A 20,527-nucleotide genomic window follows, 5' to 3' on the forward strand; every position below is an offset into this window, starting at 1 on the left:
GAAACGGGCCATTAATTCCAAGCGCAGAGGAGTGATTGAAAATTATGTATGGCATTATGTTATCACTTGCTCGGCCCTCCTCCTGAGGTTTCTGAGTCGAGTAGGGGAGTACTGTGAAGCCCAGACAGGCATCAGGGAGATGGCTGGCGCAGTCACGTCGCCGTCTCCCCTTTACTCACTTGCTCGTCCGGATTTCAATAAAGCTCGGTGGGCATAGATTTGTGGTATTAAGCCCACTAGTCGGGGGCGGTACTTCGGTTCTTAAAAGGGTGTCACTGCACCCATCTCCAAAACATTCGCCGTCCCGTGCAATTTTCTCATTCTCCCTAAACCAAACTGTGCAGAGTCTGTCACTGGGGTGACGTTGTATCTTCAATACGTGTGTGTATATATATATATATATATATGTGTGTGTATGTATGTGTGTATATATATGTGTGTGTATGTATGTGTGTATATATATATACACACATATATATATATATATATATACATATATATATATATATATGTGTGTGTATGTATGTGTGTATATATATGTGTGTGTATGTATGTGTGTATATATATGTGTGTATATGTATATGTGTATACATATGAATGGCCCCTACGCTAATTGGGTTTTGTTTTTCTTTCTTCATGTCTCGTGAATGGCCCCTACGCTAATTGGGTTTTGTTTTTCTTTCTTCATGTCTTGTCCTCGACCGAGGACAATGAGACAAACAGACCCAGTTCCGGTAAATGTGAAAGTCGGCACATCCTGACCCCCCGGCTGACCTTCAACGTGATGCCCAGCTGATGCATGACCAACGACCACCAGCAGAACGCCCTTAACCTCCGCCTAATCTCCTTAATCGTTTCAATGTATATATAAATATATCTCCCAAGGGTTTTTCCCTCCTAAGACTTTTTTGTTTTTTACTTCCCCGGCTAAGCCTGGGTTTTTTTTCTCCTAGGGGGGTTTTCAACCCGGGGAGGCAGCCTTTTAAGGCTTAACTTAGCAATTTAGCTGCTTGTGCTATCGTGTATTATGTTGTGCTATCTGTCGTTTTTCTGTGCTTTCCACTGCTTCTATTAATGTAAAGCTGCTTTGAAACAATCACCAATTGTGAAAAGCGCTATATAAATAAAATTGAATTGAATTGAATTGGTTCCCAAAATGCTTTGCATGAGGCTGTTATTTTATAGTTTTATTCTGTAAAAACATAGACTTGTTAATGTTTAATGTTCATTTAACTTTAAAAAAACGGTTGCCAGTAAATAACATACATTTAAATCTACATGAGTTACTGGCAAACAGCTGCATAACTAGAGCTAATTTTTTAACAGTGTGATAGTAAACCAGTGGTTTAAATCTCTCATGCTCCCAGGGTTTAACATAATGCTCTATAATGCACACATCATTTGCCATTAAAAATGTTTTGTGTAACATGTCAGGTAATAATGATTGGTCAAGAATATGTGTACCATATATAATTTTACACAATCATTCATTGTACTACTGTAAAATCAGAAATGCAGATGCTTTCCACCCATAATGCTCTCAGTGACCCTATTTTTTTCTTTCAAGAACAGTTCATCTGCAGGAGTAAAGCTGTGCTGCTGATAGATGACAGTGCTCTCCTCACTGCCAGTCAACATCTTTGGCAGCTAACATTATGAGATTAGACACTTCTATGATTATGCTTAAATCAACTACACTTCTTATGAACAATATATTTATGTTTTATTTTCACCTGTTATTTTTTTCCACTCAAGTTGCAGCTTTTGAAATGTACCCCCAAATAAAAAAACTCTTTTATCGCTTGGGCCACTCCATCCTTCAGTTTTAAATAAGCTGCAAATCCAGCATCAAACTAGGCATCGTTTATAAAACATTCATCGCTGAAATGCTGGGAACAGAACAAACACACATGCGCAACTCTGAAAAACTAACTGCATTAACTGTCCCCTTAAAGGAGCATTTCACCCACAGAAACATTAATCTTTATTGAAAGTGCGTCATATTTGTAGTTGAAATGTAACATACATTTTGAATTTGGTGCCTATTTGACCAAGAAAAGGGGTGTTTGTAGTCTCACTCCCTCAACAAAGATATAGCACTTCCTTCTTTCAATGATGCAAAATGATGATTTTTACATCATTGAAAGAAGGAAGTGCAGCACTGAAATCTGTATTTCTCCTGTCTCAGTGGCAACTGAGGAAACAATGCACAACCATTCAAAAACATGACTGGGGTTCTAACTATACAAAGATTAATCCAAATGGGTGAAGTGTCCCTTTAATTCTGTGTTCTATGTGAAGCTGAACAAGCTTAAATTTCCATTACAAACAAAAACACACTACTTTGGTGATGTTGATTTCATGAGCTAAAAACAAAATAACAAATCCGTCTCAACCAAGTCCTGTGAAGCCCTGCCCACGTCTTCTGTTAACCACATGCAGCACATTGATTGGCATACGCTCTTGCTCTTACTCTAATTGCTCTTGCGCTTTCCTGTACGAAGTCCCTATACAAGGACTTTTACCTACTTCCACCCGTTGTTACGTAACAAAAAAAAAACTTGTACGAACCCCGACGAAGTATATTTGGCACAGAAATACTCATACGTCCAACTGTTTTTAAGCTTTGCCCATGCTTAGCATGAGAATCCAACTCTTTAACAGTGTCAATAAGTCTGAATGTATAAATTAGCATTAGACCCCCCCCCCCCATTAAGTACAAGTTGTAAAGTTAAAACCCCTGAACATATGATGGCGTGTTTTGTAGTTTAAAAGGTCGTAATCAAAATTATGCACTGTCTGGTCTAATTGGCACATGTTCATAATTCAGGGGCTTTTTACACATGGTCACTTCATGTGTTTTCTCAGATCGGATAGCTATCTGATCGTAAAAAGACCAGGTGTAAATGCCCTCTGAAACGTTTTCGAGACGGATTTAAATCCGATCGCTCAAGCCACTTCAGGAGGTGGTCTGGGACGCATTTCAGACGAAACTAGAGAAGTGCAAATGCATCTGGTTGATGAAACCACACATGTCAGCGTTTACTCCTCCCAAACATAAAAGCACGTCACTCGCAAGTAAGCTGGAAGAGCGCCAAACAAACAAAGACGACACGCTTATTGCTTAATGGAGTGATGACAATTCAATTCAATTCAATTCAATTCAATTTTATTTATATAGCGCTTTTCACAATTTGGTAATTGTATCAAAGCAGCTTTACATTAATAGAAGCAGTGAAAAGCACAGAAAATCGACAGATTACACAACATAATACATGATAGCACAAGCAGCTAAATTTGCTGCGGCTATAAATCAACATTAAAGCGAATGTATTACTAATGTAACGTATAGAAGTTAAGCCCAAGAAGGCTGCTTCCCCGGGTTGAAAAACCCCCTAGGAGAAAAACCCCCCGGACTTTTTAGCCGGGGAAGTAAAAAAAGTCCTAGGAGGGAGTAACCCTTGGGAGATATATATATATATATATATACATATAAACGGATAAGGAGATTAAGCGGAGATTAAGCAGGTTCTGCTGGTGGTCATTGGTCAGGCATCAGCTGGGCATCACGCTGAAGAACAGTAGATTAGAGGTGTGCCGACTTTCACATTTACCGGAACTCGATCTGTTTGTCTCATTGTCTTCGGGATCGAGGACGAGACAGGGAGAGAGAAACAAAATCTTATTAGCGTAGGGGCCGTTCACATGAAAAGCAAGTGTCACACAGTGATGTGGTTTAAGTCAGCTCGGTTCCGGACAGGCTAACTATTGCTGGTAGAGTGTATTACTTACAGTTGATGATTATGGGGCCCCCCATATGATCTTTAAAACAGAAACTCGTTTGACTAAGGCCAGAGGCCCCACTGCCGTTGTTAATACTAACGTACAGTGGCAAACGGTTCTGTATGACATATTATTCTCCAGATCATGGGAAAAAGCCAAAATGGACCATATGTGGAAATTAAGACTCAACCGACAACTAATTCAAAGTTTCAACATATTACTAAAGAGTATTAATGACATTTACCATGCTTTGGAGTGTTGACGAAAAAAAGGTTTTAATTTATTTATTTATTAGCTTGTACAAGCTAGCTATTGTGAGATAAGTACCATTACTAAAACAAATTATGTGAATGCCTTGTTAAAGAGAAAAGTTTTAAGTCTAGATTTAAAGTTATCTACTGTCTCTGAATTTCGGATATCGGTTGGTAAATCATTCCATAGCTTAGGGGCTAAGTAGGAAAAGGATCTGCCACCTTTAGACACTTTTGATATTTTAGGGATAATTAAGAGGCCAGAATTTTGTGACCGCAATGCACGTGATGGATTGTATTCTAATAATAATTCTCTAAGATATGAGGGTGCTAGGCCATTTAATGCTTTGTAGGTGATTAGTAATATTTTAAATTGTATGCGATATTTAACTGGTAGCCAGTGTAAAGATGCCAGAATTGGGCTTATGTGGTCATACTTCTTAGATCGAGTAAGCAGAAGCATTTTGAACTAGCTGAAGCTTGTTTACCTGATTTGCATGGCATCCTCCGAGTAACGAGTTACAAAAGTCTAGTGATGGGATTTATGGCTCGTTGAGGGGATCCGGATCTTGGCGATCCGTTCCTTTCAAAGAGCCGTTCAAAAGAACGGCTCTTTTGGCTCTTTTTAAATTTAGTCCGTTTTAAGAAGCCAGCTTGGGAGCATCTCCGTTTATCCTGGAAAAATCACTGGGAGGAATGATGAGGTGATATTTGTAGTAAATTAATTAAAACTCAGATATCACACACCAATATCTGAGTTTGAATTATTCTGAAATATTGATTATTACCTCATTTGTCATGTGTGGACTATATTCCATAGGGTTCCACAACATCCCTCTGCTTAGACAGTGACATCACTATTTTGTATTTACCTTTAGTACAAAGTGTGTGTATGTGTAAAGCTACGTTGACTTATGTTATCTACTCACAATTAAACATCAAAAACAAAGCCGGTTGCAATGCATTTCTGTGCAAAACTGCTTTTACTACAATTCCACAAATTAGAATAAATAAAATGTCTACATACAGTCCTACTACTACTACTGTAAACTTTGCAAATAGGACATCAGCCCCTTCAAGTCTTAAATAAACGATAACAAATATGAGTCATGCGCTGGGTGAGCCCCTCCCCCTATAACTGTTCTGTCTCGCGGAAGAGATAATTTGTGTGCATCTGTGTGAAACACGCATAGGAAAAAAAGAACGACAGAAAGAACGGCTCCCTCCAGCCGCGACTCGGCTCCCATCGTTCATGTTCATGAGCCGTTCAAAAGAATCGGTTCGTTCGCGAACGTCACAACTCTACAAAAGTCTATTCTAGAGGTCATAAAAGCGTGGATAAGCTTCTCTGCATCTGATGCAGACAACATATGGCATATTTTTGAGATATTTCTAAGATGGAAGAATGCTGTGCGGCTGTCATATTATGTTTGTAGCGATTCGGTTCGATAACAGTTATCTCTGTCTTATTGGAGTTTAGCATAAGAAAGTTATGTGCCATCCAGTCACTAATATCGCTGATGCAGTCTGTTAGCGTAGAAAACTGGTGTGTTTCGGTGGGATGTGAGGAGATGTACAGCTGGGTATCATCTGCATAGCAGTGAAACCGTATGTTATGTTTCCTGATAATATCTCCTAGAGCAGGGATGGGCAACTTCGGTCCTGAAGGGCCGTGGTCCTGCAGAGTTTAGCTCCAACCTTAATTAAACACACCTGAAGCAGCCAATTAAGGTGTTACTAGGCATACTGGAAACTTTTAGGCAGGTGTGCTGAGGCAAGTTGGAGCTAAACTCTGCAGGACACCGGCCCTCCAGGACCGAAGTTGCCCATCCCTGTCCTAGAGGTAACATATAACGAGAACAGGATAGGACCTAAAACTGATCCCTGCGGTATGCCGTATTTAACCAGGGAGTGATATGACTCCTCCTCATTTACATAAACAAAGTGATAGCGATTGGTTAGATACGATCTGAACCAGGCTAGCGCCTGACCACTGATGCCAATATAGTTTTCTAGCCTATTGAGTAAGATTGTGTGATCTATTGTGTCAAAGGCTGCACTAAGGTCTAATAATATAAGGAGTGAGATTTCGCCACGATCGGATGTTAGGAGAAGGTCATTTGTAACTCTAAGCAGTGCTGTCTTTGTGCTATGGTGGGGCCTAAATCCTGATTGGAACTTTTCATACGTACTATTATTTGCTAAGAATGTGCGTAGCTGGCTTGCCACTACTTTTTCTAATATTTTAGAAAGAAAAGGGAGATTTGAGATTGGTCTAAAGTTATTAAGATCTCCCTGGTCAAGGTGTGGTTTTTTAATGAGCGGTCTAATAACTGCTAGTTTGAAAGCTGTTGGAACGTAGCCTAATTGTAGTGATGAGTTAAAGATATTTAGTACTGGGTGTGACACTACAGGGAATACCTCTTTGAGTAATTTTGTGGGAACGGGGTCTAATATACATGCCGATGATTTGGATGACGTTACTAATTTAGATAGCTCTTCTATTGTAGTAGGTTTAAATGACTCAAGATGTTCGTATGGTAAGCTAGCGTTAAATGTATTATTGGGTAGAGTGGTGGCTGCTTGCGTACCTACAATGTTTTCCCTAATAATCGTAATTTTCTTAGTAAAGAAGTTCATGAAGTCGTTACTTTTGTGTGGGAGTTTATTAGTGGGCTCTGTTTGTTCTTTATTTCTAGTCAGTTTCGCAATTATGCTAAAGAGGAAACAAGGGTTATTAAGATTTTCTTTATTAAGATTGCAGAGATACGTAGATCTGGCGATTTTTATAGCCTGTCTGTAGTGTTGAACACTCTCTTTCCATGCTGCACGCCATACCTCTAGCTTTGTGCTTCTATAATTTCTTTCCATTTTTTAGCTACTTTTTTAAGGGCTGCAGTATTATGGCCAAAGAAAAAAGCTGGCGTTTTTTCTTTGATTCTCTTTTTTCGAATGGGAGCAACGGCATCCAATGTGTTAGAACAAATACTGTTCAGGTTTTCTATTACAATATCTAGATCTTCACGGTTATCTGCTACATGTTTCATTTGGGACAGGTCTGGAAGAGTGCTAATAAAGTTATCTTTAGTGGTGGAAATTATTGTTCTGGCTAGTCGGTAGCATATTGTGGATCGAGTGATCCTATCTAGAAGTACCGTGTATGAGACAAGGCAATGATCTAAAACTGCATCGCTCTGAGGTGATATTTCGATGTCATTAATATTGAGCCCGATTGACAGAATTAAGTCTAATGTGTGTCTACGGGTATGCGTGGGCCCTGTCACGTTTTGTCTAATATCGAGAGAATTTAGAATATCCATAAACGCTAATCCTAATGTATCTGTTGGGTTATCAACGTGTATATTAAAGTCACCAATGATAAGAGCTTTATCTACAGTGACTACAAGCTCAGACAAGACATTTTTTATTTCTTTAAGAAAATCTGCGTAAGATTTGTACGAGACGAGGTAAACGGTGCCCTGTATTTGTTTGTTCGAGGAACGAACCTAGTTGAAATGTGTTGATACTCTGGTAAGATAGACTCTAAGTTCTGGGATATATGTGATCTTGACATGTCAAGGCAGCTAACAGACAGACGGGTAAGCCGATCTATCTGTTTCCTGACCTGGGCCTTGGGTAGTCAGACTGCATTAGAAGTAAGAGTATTGGTCAGATTTCTAGAGAGTATAGCATTTACTTCCGATGACGAATGAAGGCCATCTCTCTTTAGCAGGTCAGGTCTCCCCCTGAAATGCTTCTAATTGTTAATAAACCCTACGTTATGCTCAGGGCACCATTTTGACATCCAGTCGTGAAGAGACACTAATCTGCTATAAGTTTCATCACCCCGGTAGGCAGGGAGGGGACCAGAGCATACAACATTATCTGACATTGTTTTTGCAATTTCACACACCTCTATAATAGTATCTTTGGTGATCTCCGACTGGCGGAGTCTGGTGTCATTTGTGCCAGCATGAATAACAATTTTAGAAAACTTACGCTTAGCATTGGCGAGCACTTTAAGTTTGGATCTAATGTCTGACGATCTGGCTCCCGGTATACAGTCAACTATGGTGGCTGGTGCCTCAATGTTCACGTTCTTGAGTATATAACTCAATAACCAAGGCACGCTGTACCGCAAATTAGATCTGCCAAGGCCAGGCAGCAGCTCCTCCACCTCCTTCCCGATCTGGTGTGGATAGGTCAGAAAAGCATACATCGGATGAATCCGCCATTAGATCGGCAATGAGGGCAGGTTTACGGTAAAAAGACGGTAAGAAATGCTAACTATAGCCGGCACCGACTGGTGATGCTAGCGGGCTATATGCTAACATTGGGTGTTACTCGTGATAAATCGTTTCGCTAAGTAATACAATTCAGTAATCGACGAGGTAAATATTCCTAAGATAAACTAATAGGTTATATTATATAGATAGGAATAAGATAGTGAGAAAATAGGATTTAAGCTCAACGGAGCTCCGGGCTTGCGACTCAGCGTCTCTCGTCACTCCTCAGCGTCTCTACGAACAAGGTTTACTTACCTTGCCCAACATACAGTACAACATACAGTAAGTGTTGCATAAACGTCATCTTAAGTTTTTTAAGGTGGATTAACAAATTGTGTATTTGCATTTTGGGCGGGGGTAAAAGATCGGATTCATATCCGTTTTGCCAAGACGCATTTATGTGGCCAAATGTAAGTGGAACAGTTACAGAGAAAACACATGAAGTGACCAGGTGTAAAAAGGCCCTGAGAGTCTCACACTAATCCTGAGTGATTAAAACTTTGTGTATTCTTGTAAACACACACATTAGTGTTGTAAGTTGTAGGCCAATTTCCTAAATAAAGGTAGCCCCTCTCCAAAGTACACAGCATGGGTGCACCGTAAATGCCCGGGAAAACAACTCTCTACAACTCACAGTGGACTTCCCACCGAGGCCACATTTGGTCTTCAAAGATCACACCTCCAGGCAGAGTCAGACATCAGTCTCCTCATTCTCTCTATACATTTTACATACCCAAAGTATCTGAAACTGCTCTTGTTTGGTATCGTTTGAAATGTTTCAACAAAAAGTATATAATGGTACACTCAGATGACAACAGAATTCAATATTTATTTGTAAAAATAAAATAAGTAAACTTCACCTAATGTTGGGAGACACCTCCTACCTTAGACATGTTGACCAATCATCCACTGTGTATACAGTATTGTTCAAAATAATAGCAGTACAATGTGACTAACCAGAATAATCAAGGTTTTTAGTATATTTTTTATTGCTACGTGGCAAACAAGTTACCAGTAGGTTCAGTAGATTCTCAGAAAACAAGCAAGACCCAGCACCCATGACATGCACGCCCCCAAGGCCGCGCAATTGGGCAACCAGCCGAAAGGGGTGTGTTCAAAAAAACAGCAGTGTCTACCTTTGACTGTACAAACTCAAAACTATTTTGTACAAACATTTTTTTTCTAGGATTTAGCAATCCTGTGAATCACTAAACTAATATTTAGTTGTATGACCACAGTTTTTTAAAACTGCTTGACATCTGTGTGGCATGGAGTCAACCAACTTGTGGCACCTCTCAGCTGTTATTCCACTCCATGATTCTTTAACAACATTCCACATTTCATTCACATTTCTTGGTTTTGCTTCAGAAACAGCATTTTTGATATCACCCCACAAGTTCTCAATTGGATTAAGGTCTGGAGATAACATTAATTTTGTTGGTTTGGAACCAAGACTTTGCCCGTTTACTAGTGTGTTTTGGGTCATTGTCTTGTTGAAACAACCATTTCAAGGGCATGTCCTCTTCAGCATAGGGCAACATGACCTCTTCAAGTATTTTAACATATGCAAACTGATCCATGATCCCTGGTATGCGATAAATAGGCCCAACACCATAGTAGGAGAAACATGCCCATATCATGATGCTTGCACCTCCATGCTTCACTGTCTTCACTGTGTACTGTGGCTTGAATTCAGAGTTTGGGGGTCGTCTCACAAACTGCCTGTGGCCCTTGGACCCAAAAAGAAAAATTTTACTCTCATCAGTCCACAAAATGTTCCTCCATTTCTCTTTAGGCCAGTTGATGTGTTCTTTGGCAAATTGTAACCTCTTCTGCACATGCCTTTTTTTTAACCGAGGGACTTTGCAGGGGATTCTGTCACAGTACTTACAGGTAACTCCAGACTGTCTTTGATCATCCTGGAGGTGATCATTGGCTGAGCCTTTGCCATTATGGTTATTCTTCTATCCATTTTGATGGTTGTCTTCTGTTTTCTTCCACGTCTCTCTGGTTTTGCTCTCCATTTTAAGGCATTGGAGATAATTTTAGCTGAACAGCCTATCATTTTTTGCACCTCTTTATAGGTTTTCCCCTCTCCAATCAACTTTTTAATCAAAGTACGCTGTTCTTCTGAACAATGTCTTGAACGACCCATTTTCCTCAGCTTTCAAATGCTTGTTCAACAAGTGTTGGCTTCATCCTTAAATAGGGGCCACCTGATTCACACCTGTTTCTTCACAAAATTGATGACCTCAGTGATTGAATGCAACACTGCTATTTTTTTGGACACACCCCTTTCAACTAATTCAACTAATTGCCCAATTGCACAGCCTTAAGAGCGTGCATATCATGAATGCTGGGTCTCATTTGTTTTCTGAGAATCTACTGAACCTACTGGTAACTTGTTTGACACGTAGCAATAAAAAATATACTAAAAACCTTGATTATTCTGGTTAGTCACATTGTACTGCTATTATTTTGAACAATACTGTATATTAGGCAACACCCCTGGGTTCACAAGAACCAATCAGTATCAAAGTTCTATATTATCACAATGCTTTGTTCTCTCTGGATATTTAAGGAAATTGGTAAAAGACCCAGGCGGGATTTTCTATATTCAGAAAGGAACCACCATGTATTTTTATTTTGAGGAATCTGTAGCCAGGCCTTCACCATTTGCCAGGTATGCAATATTCTCCTTTGATAACATTTGTTTCTTCTTGTTTTAATTGGATTGTGTAGAAGGCCGTATCCAGGATTTTTCAAATACCGAGGACAACCCCTACATTTTTTTTAATTATTTATATTTTTTCCATATTACAGAATAATAATAAACACGTCCAAACTACGACATAGCACAAATGTAACTGTGTCTGTGAGAATTTTGTTGGTGACTAAAAGCATCCAAAATAAATCAATGGTTACATTTCATCATCAGAAGTGTAAGTCACCCTTTGCCTAAAAACTGCAAAACTGTGTAAAGAAGCTTCTTAAATGTTCAATTTAGGAGGAATTTTTAAGAGTATAGAAGGAGTTTATATATAATATGGGCTCTTATTGGCTGATTTTTCTTCAATATTCAGTGTAAGTCATCTATTTCAAAAATACATTTTTGGTTTTCTAATAATTATTAACAAAATTAGTCAGTTTGGCACAGGTATATTTTTGGTCTACAAAAGTAATTTCAAGCATTTAACCATGCACCTTCAAATTAAATGATTTTTAAGATCATAGTTAACATTTTAGTCAAGTGACCTTAAACTTTTGAACAGTAGTGTAGGTTTGAATCTAATTGGTAGCTGTATTGCATCTCATATTGTAGGGTATTTGCTGCATAACCATTAACTCTCCCCTTCCCTCCTTCTCCTTTCTGCTCATCTTTTGCTGGCTTTCCAAATGATATTTTAGTTTGTTGCAGACTTTTCATTTGCTTTATTAGATCAGAACTACAAACGTGGAAAGACCCTTTACTCAGCATAAGTTGCACGTTACATAAACATTCTTGCCTTTCTTGCATACTATTCAGGTATAAAAGCAGTGCTTATCATACTTTGTGTTTGCGACCGCTAGCTTTGCACTTGTTGTACTTGCCATCGCTCATCGCTCTGTCGGGCAGACTGTACGTGAGGACCGGGCTTCCTGTGAGTGTCTAGCAGCAGCACCCACTGCTCGTTGAGTGGAAAGAATGATACATGCTCTCGCGTCAGTCTCCAACCACACCAGAAAAGATCGCTAGATTTGTCCTTTTTCGCTTTTTTAAGTCGCTAAAGGGGTTTAAAATGGCTAAATCTAGGGACAAAGTCATCATCAAGTTGGCAACACGGCACTGCTGTGCATGTTGATACAGTGAATGAACTTGTGTCACGACCGGTTAACACCGGGAAGTGGAAAACAAAAAGAGAACCCAAACGCAGACCAGATATATGAAAATATAACTATGATTTAATAGAACAGAACAAAACAAACCCACGTGGGGGTAAAACAGAATATGCAATAGTAACACTGTGATGGAACACAGAAACAGAATACGGAGTACATAGACACTGATATACAACAACGCACGCACACCACACAGAGAACACGAGGGCATTATATAGACAGCACATCAATGGTGAACAGGTGAACATAATTAATCACGTAAGACACGCGTACATAAGGGAGTAAGGTAAAAGTGACAAGACACTGGGAACACGTGTTACACATACATGATGTGAAAACACACGTATTCCCACATAAACACAATGCTGCCATAGTCTTGCCCACTAACAACCGACCTGGATAATAACCAAGGTCAGGCAAGACCATGACAGCCACAAAACACTGGGAACATGTGGAAGCCACACAACTATATGCCTCCACATGCTCCCACACAGAACATAGTACTGTCATGGTCTTGCCAGATACACTCAGACCCGAGTCTAGTACAAAAGATCTGGCAAGCCCATGACAACTTGAACTAAGCCTGCTTCTGGTTGGCTAACAATGGAAATTCAGCCAGTCATCATTGGTTATGTGGTTGTCCCACCCCCTCTAACATACACAGGCCAATCATCATCAGTTGAAGAGAAAAACATTGCCTGTCTGATAGTCTACTCAAATCAGTGAGATTAAGGTGCAACATTTTAATGTCAGTAACAGTAACGACGAAAATTTATTTGATTATTCGTTACTGAAAAAATAACACCGTTAGTAACAATGTTTATTTATAACGCCGTTATTTCCATCACTTCATGTGACGGTCTGTAGATGCAAGGATAATTGTTTCGTCTGCTATTTTCACATCAAAATGAAATAAAACTTCAAGAAAAACTATCGAGGACATGACCTCGGTGTCCTCAATGGTAGCTACGGCCATGATTGTGTATTGACTTTGAATTATGATCTTCCTATCTGGCTAATAAATTGTGTTTGGATTTATTCTGTGTTGCTACGAAAGTTCTTGACATGACTAGTAAATTAAAATGTATCCTTGTTACCGCAATGACTGAAATCAGGCTAGTATAACAGACTAAAATCCTTTAGATTTTAGATGGGCTAGTGGGTTAGATGGGCATAGTGGCACATCAGTGGATGATTTTGGAGATCCGACTAGCACTTGGCGTTAGTTGAAGTTAAATTAGATGTGTGGAGGCTAATAGTGTATTTCCTGTTTAGAGTAACATTAAATGTTGTCTGACCACTCTAAATCAGATGAGCCTCAACCTCTGGTTATTTCAATATTATTCTATCTAAGTTGCATAGTAAATTATGGGATGATTATACAAAGCTATCATTGGAGAAGACGGTCGTTGATTTATGATAGTGGTAGTGAACCTCTGGTTAGAATTAATTATTGTAAAAATGAAGCTCTGCACCTCTAAGGGGACTAAATAAAGTATGTTTAGAAATGAGCAAGCATAAGGCGGCCTTCTGAGCATATTATCCAACCTCTAGCAGCGACCAAGCCTTGTTCGATTGTGATCATGGCCTGCATAATTATGAAATAATAATAACTGGCCAGTGCGTGAGTCCAAAGCAGTCGAACGAATGGATGCAATACCAAGTAGGGCTAAATCAGAACAACCAAACATGCACCCAAATTCTGTAATTGTTAAAAGTAATAATCAATCTGATGGAGTCACAACTGGTGACTTGTGACAACTAGTTCTGAGACATACAGACTACCAGCACATCCGGGAACTTGACTGTAAATTTCGTCACCGCCCCTTTTTGGGGGATAAAAAAGCAGACCTTCCATTGGCTTCCATTCAAAATAGCGGAACAAAGCAACGTTTTTACACAGCCGGCAGGCGTAAATAACTTATGAAATCACTCAGATTAAACATGTTGAGTATTTATCTGTCCACCCTGCCACGCCATAGAGCCCAAAAGATACATTAACACATTTAATTTGGTCAATATAAAAACATGTCCCTTTCATTCTCACAGCGTCAAATTTGTGTATAAACGCCATCCAGTGATTGCTGTAAATATCGCTAAGCCAGTTAGTTGTATGGCTGGACGGAAAAGTTCACTCATTACTCTAAATATAAAGACATAATAAATAAATACGAAGTAACTTTCAAATACGAAATAAAATCATTCACTTGCTTCCCTGTTGACTCGATGAGGTATGAGTAAATGTCATGGTAAGACACCTCTGGCCAATAGGGAGCGTTGTTACACAAATTTGACGCTGGGAGAATGAAAGAGACATGTCTCTATATTGACCAAACTAAACATGTCAATGCATCCCTCACGCTCCACGGCAGGCAGGGTGGACAGATAATTACTCAACATGTTTAATCTGAGTGATTTCATAAGTTATTTACGCCTGCCTGCTGTGTACGAAGGTTGCTTTGTTCCGCTATTTTGAATGGGAGCCAATGGCAGGTCTAGTCTGATTTCCCCCAAAAGTGGGCGTGAACCTGTTCAGAGACATTCTATGACGTTGCGCCGGTTGTGCGTATGGTAGAACCACTGAGATTGGATGTTTTCGACTTGTTCCCATATGTGAACTTAACACACTGATTTGTATTTTTACAAAAGGTATCAATGTTCAGGTACCTAAATATAACATTTCTCTCATAATTCACTCACATGTTGCTGAACACAAACAATTTTTATTAAAATGCTGTCATGTTATCGTCTTATGTCTAAACCAAAATTGTGAAGCACATGCGTTCATCTAAAGTGGTTTGCAGTAGTTTATTTTTCTTGCTTGTTACCACTGAATGGAAAACCATTGGCTCAGATTTTATGCTAAAGATTTTATGTTAGGTGAAGATGTTTTATGTTTATGTTTTAAATATTCGCTGCTGGTTGTAAGGAGCATATAGAATAACAAGGTAATAAATGATTTGCAGACATGATAATTTTTGTGTATGTTTTGTAATAATGAACTTTTTTTGTTCTCCACATTCAGTTATATTTTGTAAACTTGTGTACTTTTGTTGAGATCTTGGTATGTGTTATTGTTCTTTAAAGTAATGTGTACCTTCCTGTGTGTGTGTCTGTGTGTGCGTGTGTGTGTGCGTGTGTGTGTGTTCGTGTGTGTGTGTGTGTGTGTGTGTGTGTGTGTGTGTGTGATGGTTCAGAGCCGTCATCTGAGGGCTTTGGCTGGAGTCAACTGGAACTGGCAGCAATAATTCTTGTGCCATCGTGCCTGTTGTGTGTGGTCGTTGTTCTGGTAGTTTTTGGTGTTCAGAACCTGCACTGCGCACACATTAAAGCCCGCAGGCAAGACCCAGAAGAACCCCTAGATGACCAGACTCTGGTGTCACCTGAGAAATGCCTAAAGGAACTCATCTTTGACATGAGCACCTCCGGCTCTGGGTCAGGTGAGGGCTGAAGATGCTTATCATAACTGCTCAGGATATTGTATGTCGTAGGCCATATTTTAAAGGAATAATTCCACTCAAAAACCTTTTTATCTGTTGAATACAGAAGGTGATATAGTGTGACTATCGTGTGCTATTCTGAGTTCATGAGACAGCTTAAAGGAACAGGCCCACTATGGGCATACAGTGATGAGATATTTCTCTGGGTTTTTTATTTGTTTATTTGTTTGTAATATACATATACTGTAGTACATGAGTCATATAGATATTGTCAATTGTGTATATTTTTTGTGTTTTATATTGAAGGAAGGCATTGCTTGGAATAGAATATTTTATGCTTTTAATTTATATTATGAATGACTATGCAATTATTCTTATTTTATTAACATGAATGAGCTGTGCCTCTTAGCTGACATTGTGGTTTTATCTCAGGATTGCCCCTGTTGGTACAAAGAACAATTGCTCGGACTATCGTGCTTCAGGAAAGCATTGGGAAGGGCCGCTTCGGGGAAGTGTGGAGGGGCAAGTGGCGGGGGGAGGACGTTGCTGTGAAGATCTTTTCCTCACGAGATGAGCGCTCCTGGTTCCGTGAAGCTGAGATTTATCAGACCATCATGTTGCGACATGAGAATATTTTGGGATTTATCGCTGCTGATAACAAAGGTATGATATAACAGGATTTTGGTGTCTTTTTTGCATTTACTCTAAAAATGGCTGGGTTATTTTTCAGCCATGTTGGGTAAAAAATTGACAGAACAAACCGTATAACATGCCAAAGAGTTGTGGTTTACTCTTTACAGCACAGAAAGGCTAAGCATTATTGAACAATATGATCTCAATAATGCATTGCATGACATCTCAAGCTTGATTACAAAGCAGGACACTAGCAACCTTAAACATACAGTTTAAGTAATGTACGCTTCACACAATTCCAATATTTTACAACCTATCATGATCACTGTGTTATTTTAGATAGATAATTGCTGGGCTGTCTTAGTGTATGTCTGTTATCAACTAGCCCAGGCTAACTTATCTCCCATCATCATCCATATCTTGCTGGAGATATCATGAATGACATGATATGATGCTATCAAAAGCTAAGCCAGGCTTGTATGGCTGGACAGAAAAGTGCACTCAATATACATTTAAAAATGTTTACTTTCAAATAGGAAAGACAAGGAGGTACAAGTAAATGTCCTGGTAACTCTGGCCCCTGGTTAGCATTGTTTCACAAATTTGACGCTGGGAGAATGAAGGGACATGTTTTTAAATTGTACTAAATTGTAAATTGTAAATTAAGTTTGTGGATGTATCTTTCACAGCCTATGGCAGGCAGGGTGGACATATAATTACTTCTCATGTTTATTCTGAGTGATTTCATAAGTTATTCACACCTGTGGGGAGTGTGGGAAGTATATGGGAAGTCTAGTTTATTTTCGCGTAAAAAGGGCTGGTGACGAAAATGACCATCAAGTTCCCCCTATGTAGTCCATATGCCTTACTATTGTGTTACTTTTTTGTTGTTCAACCCTAAAGATGCTTATGCATGCATTTTCAAACAGTGTAATATGGAATTTAGCATTTAATACACTGCCAAAACGGACTGTTTTAAAGTAGGTAATATAAACAAAAACTCCTCGCTACCCAAAACAACTAAACAGACATATTTAAAGCTGCTTTCGGCAAGTCTGGAGGATTGAGCTAATTTCAAATGTTTACAATTTTCATGCCCCTCCCCCACTACCACCGAGCAACCTCCCTTCGAGCTCGTCCTCGTCAGCGCGTGTGTACCAGTATTATAGGGTGACCATACGTGCCATTCTTCCCGGACGCATCCCGTCCAGAATTTCAATGCGTCTTCCGGAAGTCGTATTTGTTGACCGCATACGCCATTCAGTTAAAAACATAAGATATACAATCGTAGTTTCATTCTTGCCTTAAAATGTAACGGTTGCTTTTCTGTAATAATAATAATAATCCTCTATGACGTATGCGGTTGACAAATACGACTTCCGGAAGACGAACACAAAATCCTGGACGGGATGCGTCCAGGAAGAATGGCACGTATGGTCACCCTACAGTATTACCGTGAACGCATACTTAGCAAGAATACTTAGATTACTTACATAACACTCAGAAATGGAATCAATGGTTGATAAAGCACAATTACCTGTCGACAGTGGCGGTTCTACACGGAGGCCAAGGGTGGCCCGTGCCTCTGTAGACAAGTCCCTGGCCACCACTGTGGCCACCCCGTGCTGACCAAATAAAAAAGTATACATTTATTTTGATTTTACACGCGAGCGCCAAAAGCGGAACTAATGCGACGCAACGTTCTACACGGGAAAATAAGAGCCGCGCACCCAACCACTGTAGCCGGCTGCGGGTGCTGCTCAGGGAGTTCTCAATTCGTTCCCAATCTCCCGATGTTGTGAATGTGTATGCAGGTTTGGGCACTGGTAAGTACTCTAGCTCACTTCACATTATTGGGACACTGTTCACTTGTTCTCCTGTGACGTGGCTGCTTTAAGCGCGGTGATCATTCACAGCTGTTACTCATCAACAACCGGCAAAACCAACATCTCGCTAACTTTTTAAAGTTTACACACTGTACAAAGCGCTGTAATTATGCTCTTACATATACGTGCATAAAATTGGAGGAATATAATTAAATGTTACATATAAAAATGTTTACAATTTTAAATAAATATTATTTTAAATACTGATTAGATTGTGGTCCCTAACTGTCTAGCAATGTGTGTTTATATGTAAACTAAAACAAACGTTTGTCTTTATAAAAGGTTGCATTTCATAAAGTTTATTGAGTAGGCTCGCATGATTTTCGGTTGGAGGGCTTTAGAAAAGAGCCCAGCTCCCCTTTTGCACCTGCACTCACTCTTGTATTAAATAAAAATGTATATGATTGTAAAGTAAAATAAAGTTTATGGGCCAGTTTCCCGGAAAGGGATTAGACTAGTCCTAGACTAAAATAAATGTAAGAGCTGTCCAAACTGAAAACAACTTGCAATGCCATATCTTAAAATACATCAGTGCCCTTTGTTTTGCTTCAAAATGCACACAAGTAATGTATTTAGTAAGGCATGTTTATTAAAACTAGTTATATTTCCTAATTAAACTAAGGTCTAGTCCTGTCTTAAAGTAATTCCTGTAACCGCCCCTATAATCTTTAAATATAATTTCTTGCCATTTTTTTATGTGCCCCTCTGGTAAAACACTGGCCCCTCCTTGGCCCCCCTAGTGAAATTTGTCTAGAACCGCCACTGCCTGTCTAGAAGAAATGTGGAAAGCTCTGCATCCAGCTTGAACCCTTTAAAATCTCGTCGATTCCTCCACCTTTCAAATGGCGGTCTGATATTGATCCTAGTTTTAGCAAGGGCACGGTCACTTTCTATCTTCATTTCCTTCTTTTCATTGGTTGTTCTTCTAGCTCTGGTTGTTAACCGAGGAATCAGAAGTTTGTTAGTGAATATTCTCTCCTCCATCATGCTGTGTTTAATCCAGTGCCCTGCAGAGTTTAGCTCCAACCTTAATCAAACACACCTGAGCAAGCTAATCAATGTCTTCATGAACACTAGAAAATCACAGGTAGGTGTTTTTGATTAAGGTTGGAGCTAAACTCTGCAGGGCACTGGCTCTCCAGGGTTGGATGTGAAGAACACTGGTTTAATCCAACACACCTGTGTGAACTTCAGGCGCAGGGGCGTCCCCAGACCCCTTTTACTGGGGCACGTGCCCCAGTGTAAATCTTTTGTGCCCCGGTGTAAATCTCAAGTTTAAATTTTAGCAGTTAAGTAGTGCAATCCTTTACAAAGACAATTGCGGCAAAAACGGATCTATATGCAATGTAGTTACCCAATTTACGCTTGTAGAAGCGACGAAGTAGTCGCATTGACACGTGCACGCAGGTATCCATGTCCGCGCGCGTCTTTGCGTTATCCGCGCGCGACCGCATTTAAAAGGTGACCCCACGTGAGTGAGTTAGCTTATAAAAGACATGACGAGACTAAAGTAAGTTTCTAAAAAAAAATGCTAATCTTATTTTGACTCGATCACTATTGGCTTATGTAGATGTACATCAGAAATGTTTTGTGCAAAGCAAGGAAAGGGAAGAAGAAAGGAGAGATGATGAGGTTAAGGGAGGTAACTTAAGACAAACTACATCCTCAGGTCTCAAACATTAGAGGAAAAATCTCAGAAAAACCTCTTGTCAAGTCTATAGAATTGGATTGTTGCTGAGAAAATCAACAGATGTATGTGTTATACTGTTCTGTATTTTCAGATATAAATTTATATTTAGTTTACTAATATTTAACTCTAGGACACTAATTTACATAACAGTTAGCAGTAACTATGACTGAGATTATTTAGTATAGCAGTCATAAAATGACTGGTTTCTTAAAATATTATTGTAAAAATAAATTATTAATCATTGCTATCATTGTATAATGTAGAAAATGTTTCTCTGCTGTCATTATTTCCAAGCATGTTATGCCATAACATGTTAATAATGTAAGGTATGATGAAGATTACACTTGTATATATGTATCTTTCGCAGTAACTGTAGAATAGTGGGTTAAGCAAAGGACACTGTATAGAAGTGTTGCACACTTCTTGCACACAGCAGGCTTTCAAAAAAAGTCAGCAAAAAATGGGGGGCCTTTGCCCCAGTAGAGCTTTATTTCTAGCAACGCTCCTGTTCAGGCGGATACATGAGTGGAATGTGCGCGAGGGTGGATCTGTGGCATGTCTTGTGTGCAGGAACTGTGATTGACAGGCAGATTTTACACAGCCCACTATCACTGCAGCACCTGGGGGGCAATTGGGGAGCAATGTCAGTCGTGAGATTTCAACCAGGAATAGAGTTTTA

The 20,527-nt window shown here is 39.4% G+C and overlaps 1 protein-coding gene across 2 annotated transcripts in view; it reads left to right on the forward strand.

The window, feature by feature from the left end:
- Positions 1–20,527, forward strand: part of acvr1c (activin A receptor type 1C) — an 84,659-nt gene that overhangs the window by 21,716 nt on the left and 42,416 nt on the right. For both annotated transcript variants that reach the window (XM_055214806.2, XM_055214805.2), the window contains exons 3-4: positions 15,397–15,639; positions 16,072–16,302. In XM_055214806.2, coding sequence (XP_055070781.2) covers positions 15,397–15,639; positions 16,072–16,302 — 474 coding nt within the window. The remainder of the gene's footprint in view (positions 1–15,396; positions 15,640–16,071; positions 16,303–20,527) is intronic.

Source organism: Misgurnus anguillicaudatus, chromosome 17, assembly GCF_027580225.2.
Source record: "Misgurnus anguillicaudatus chromosome 17, ASM2758022v2, whole genome shotgun sequence".
NCBI lineage: Eukaryota > Metazoa > Chordata > Actinopteri > Cypriniformes > Cobitidae > Misgurnus > Misgurnus anguillicaudatus.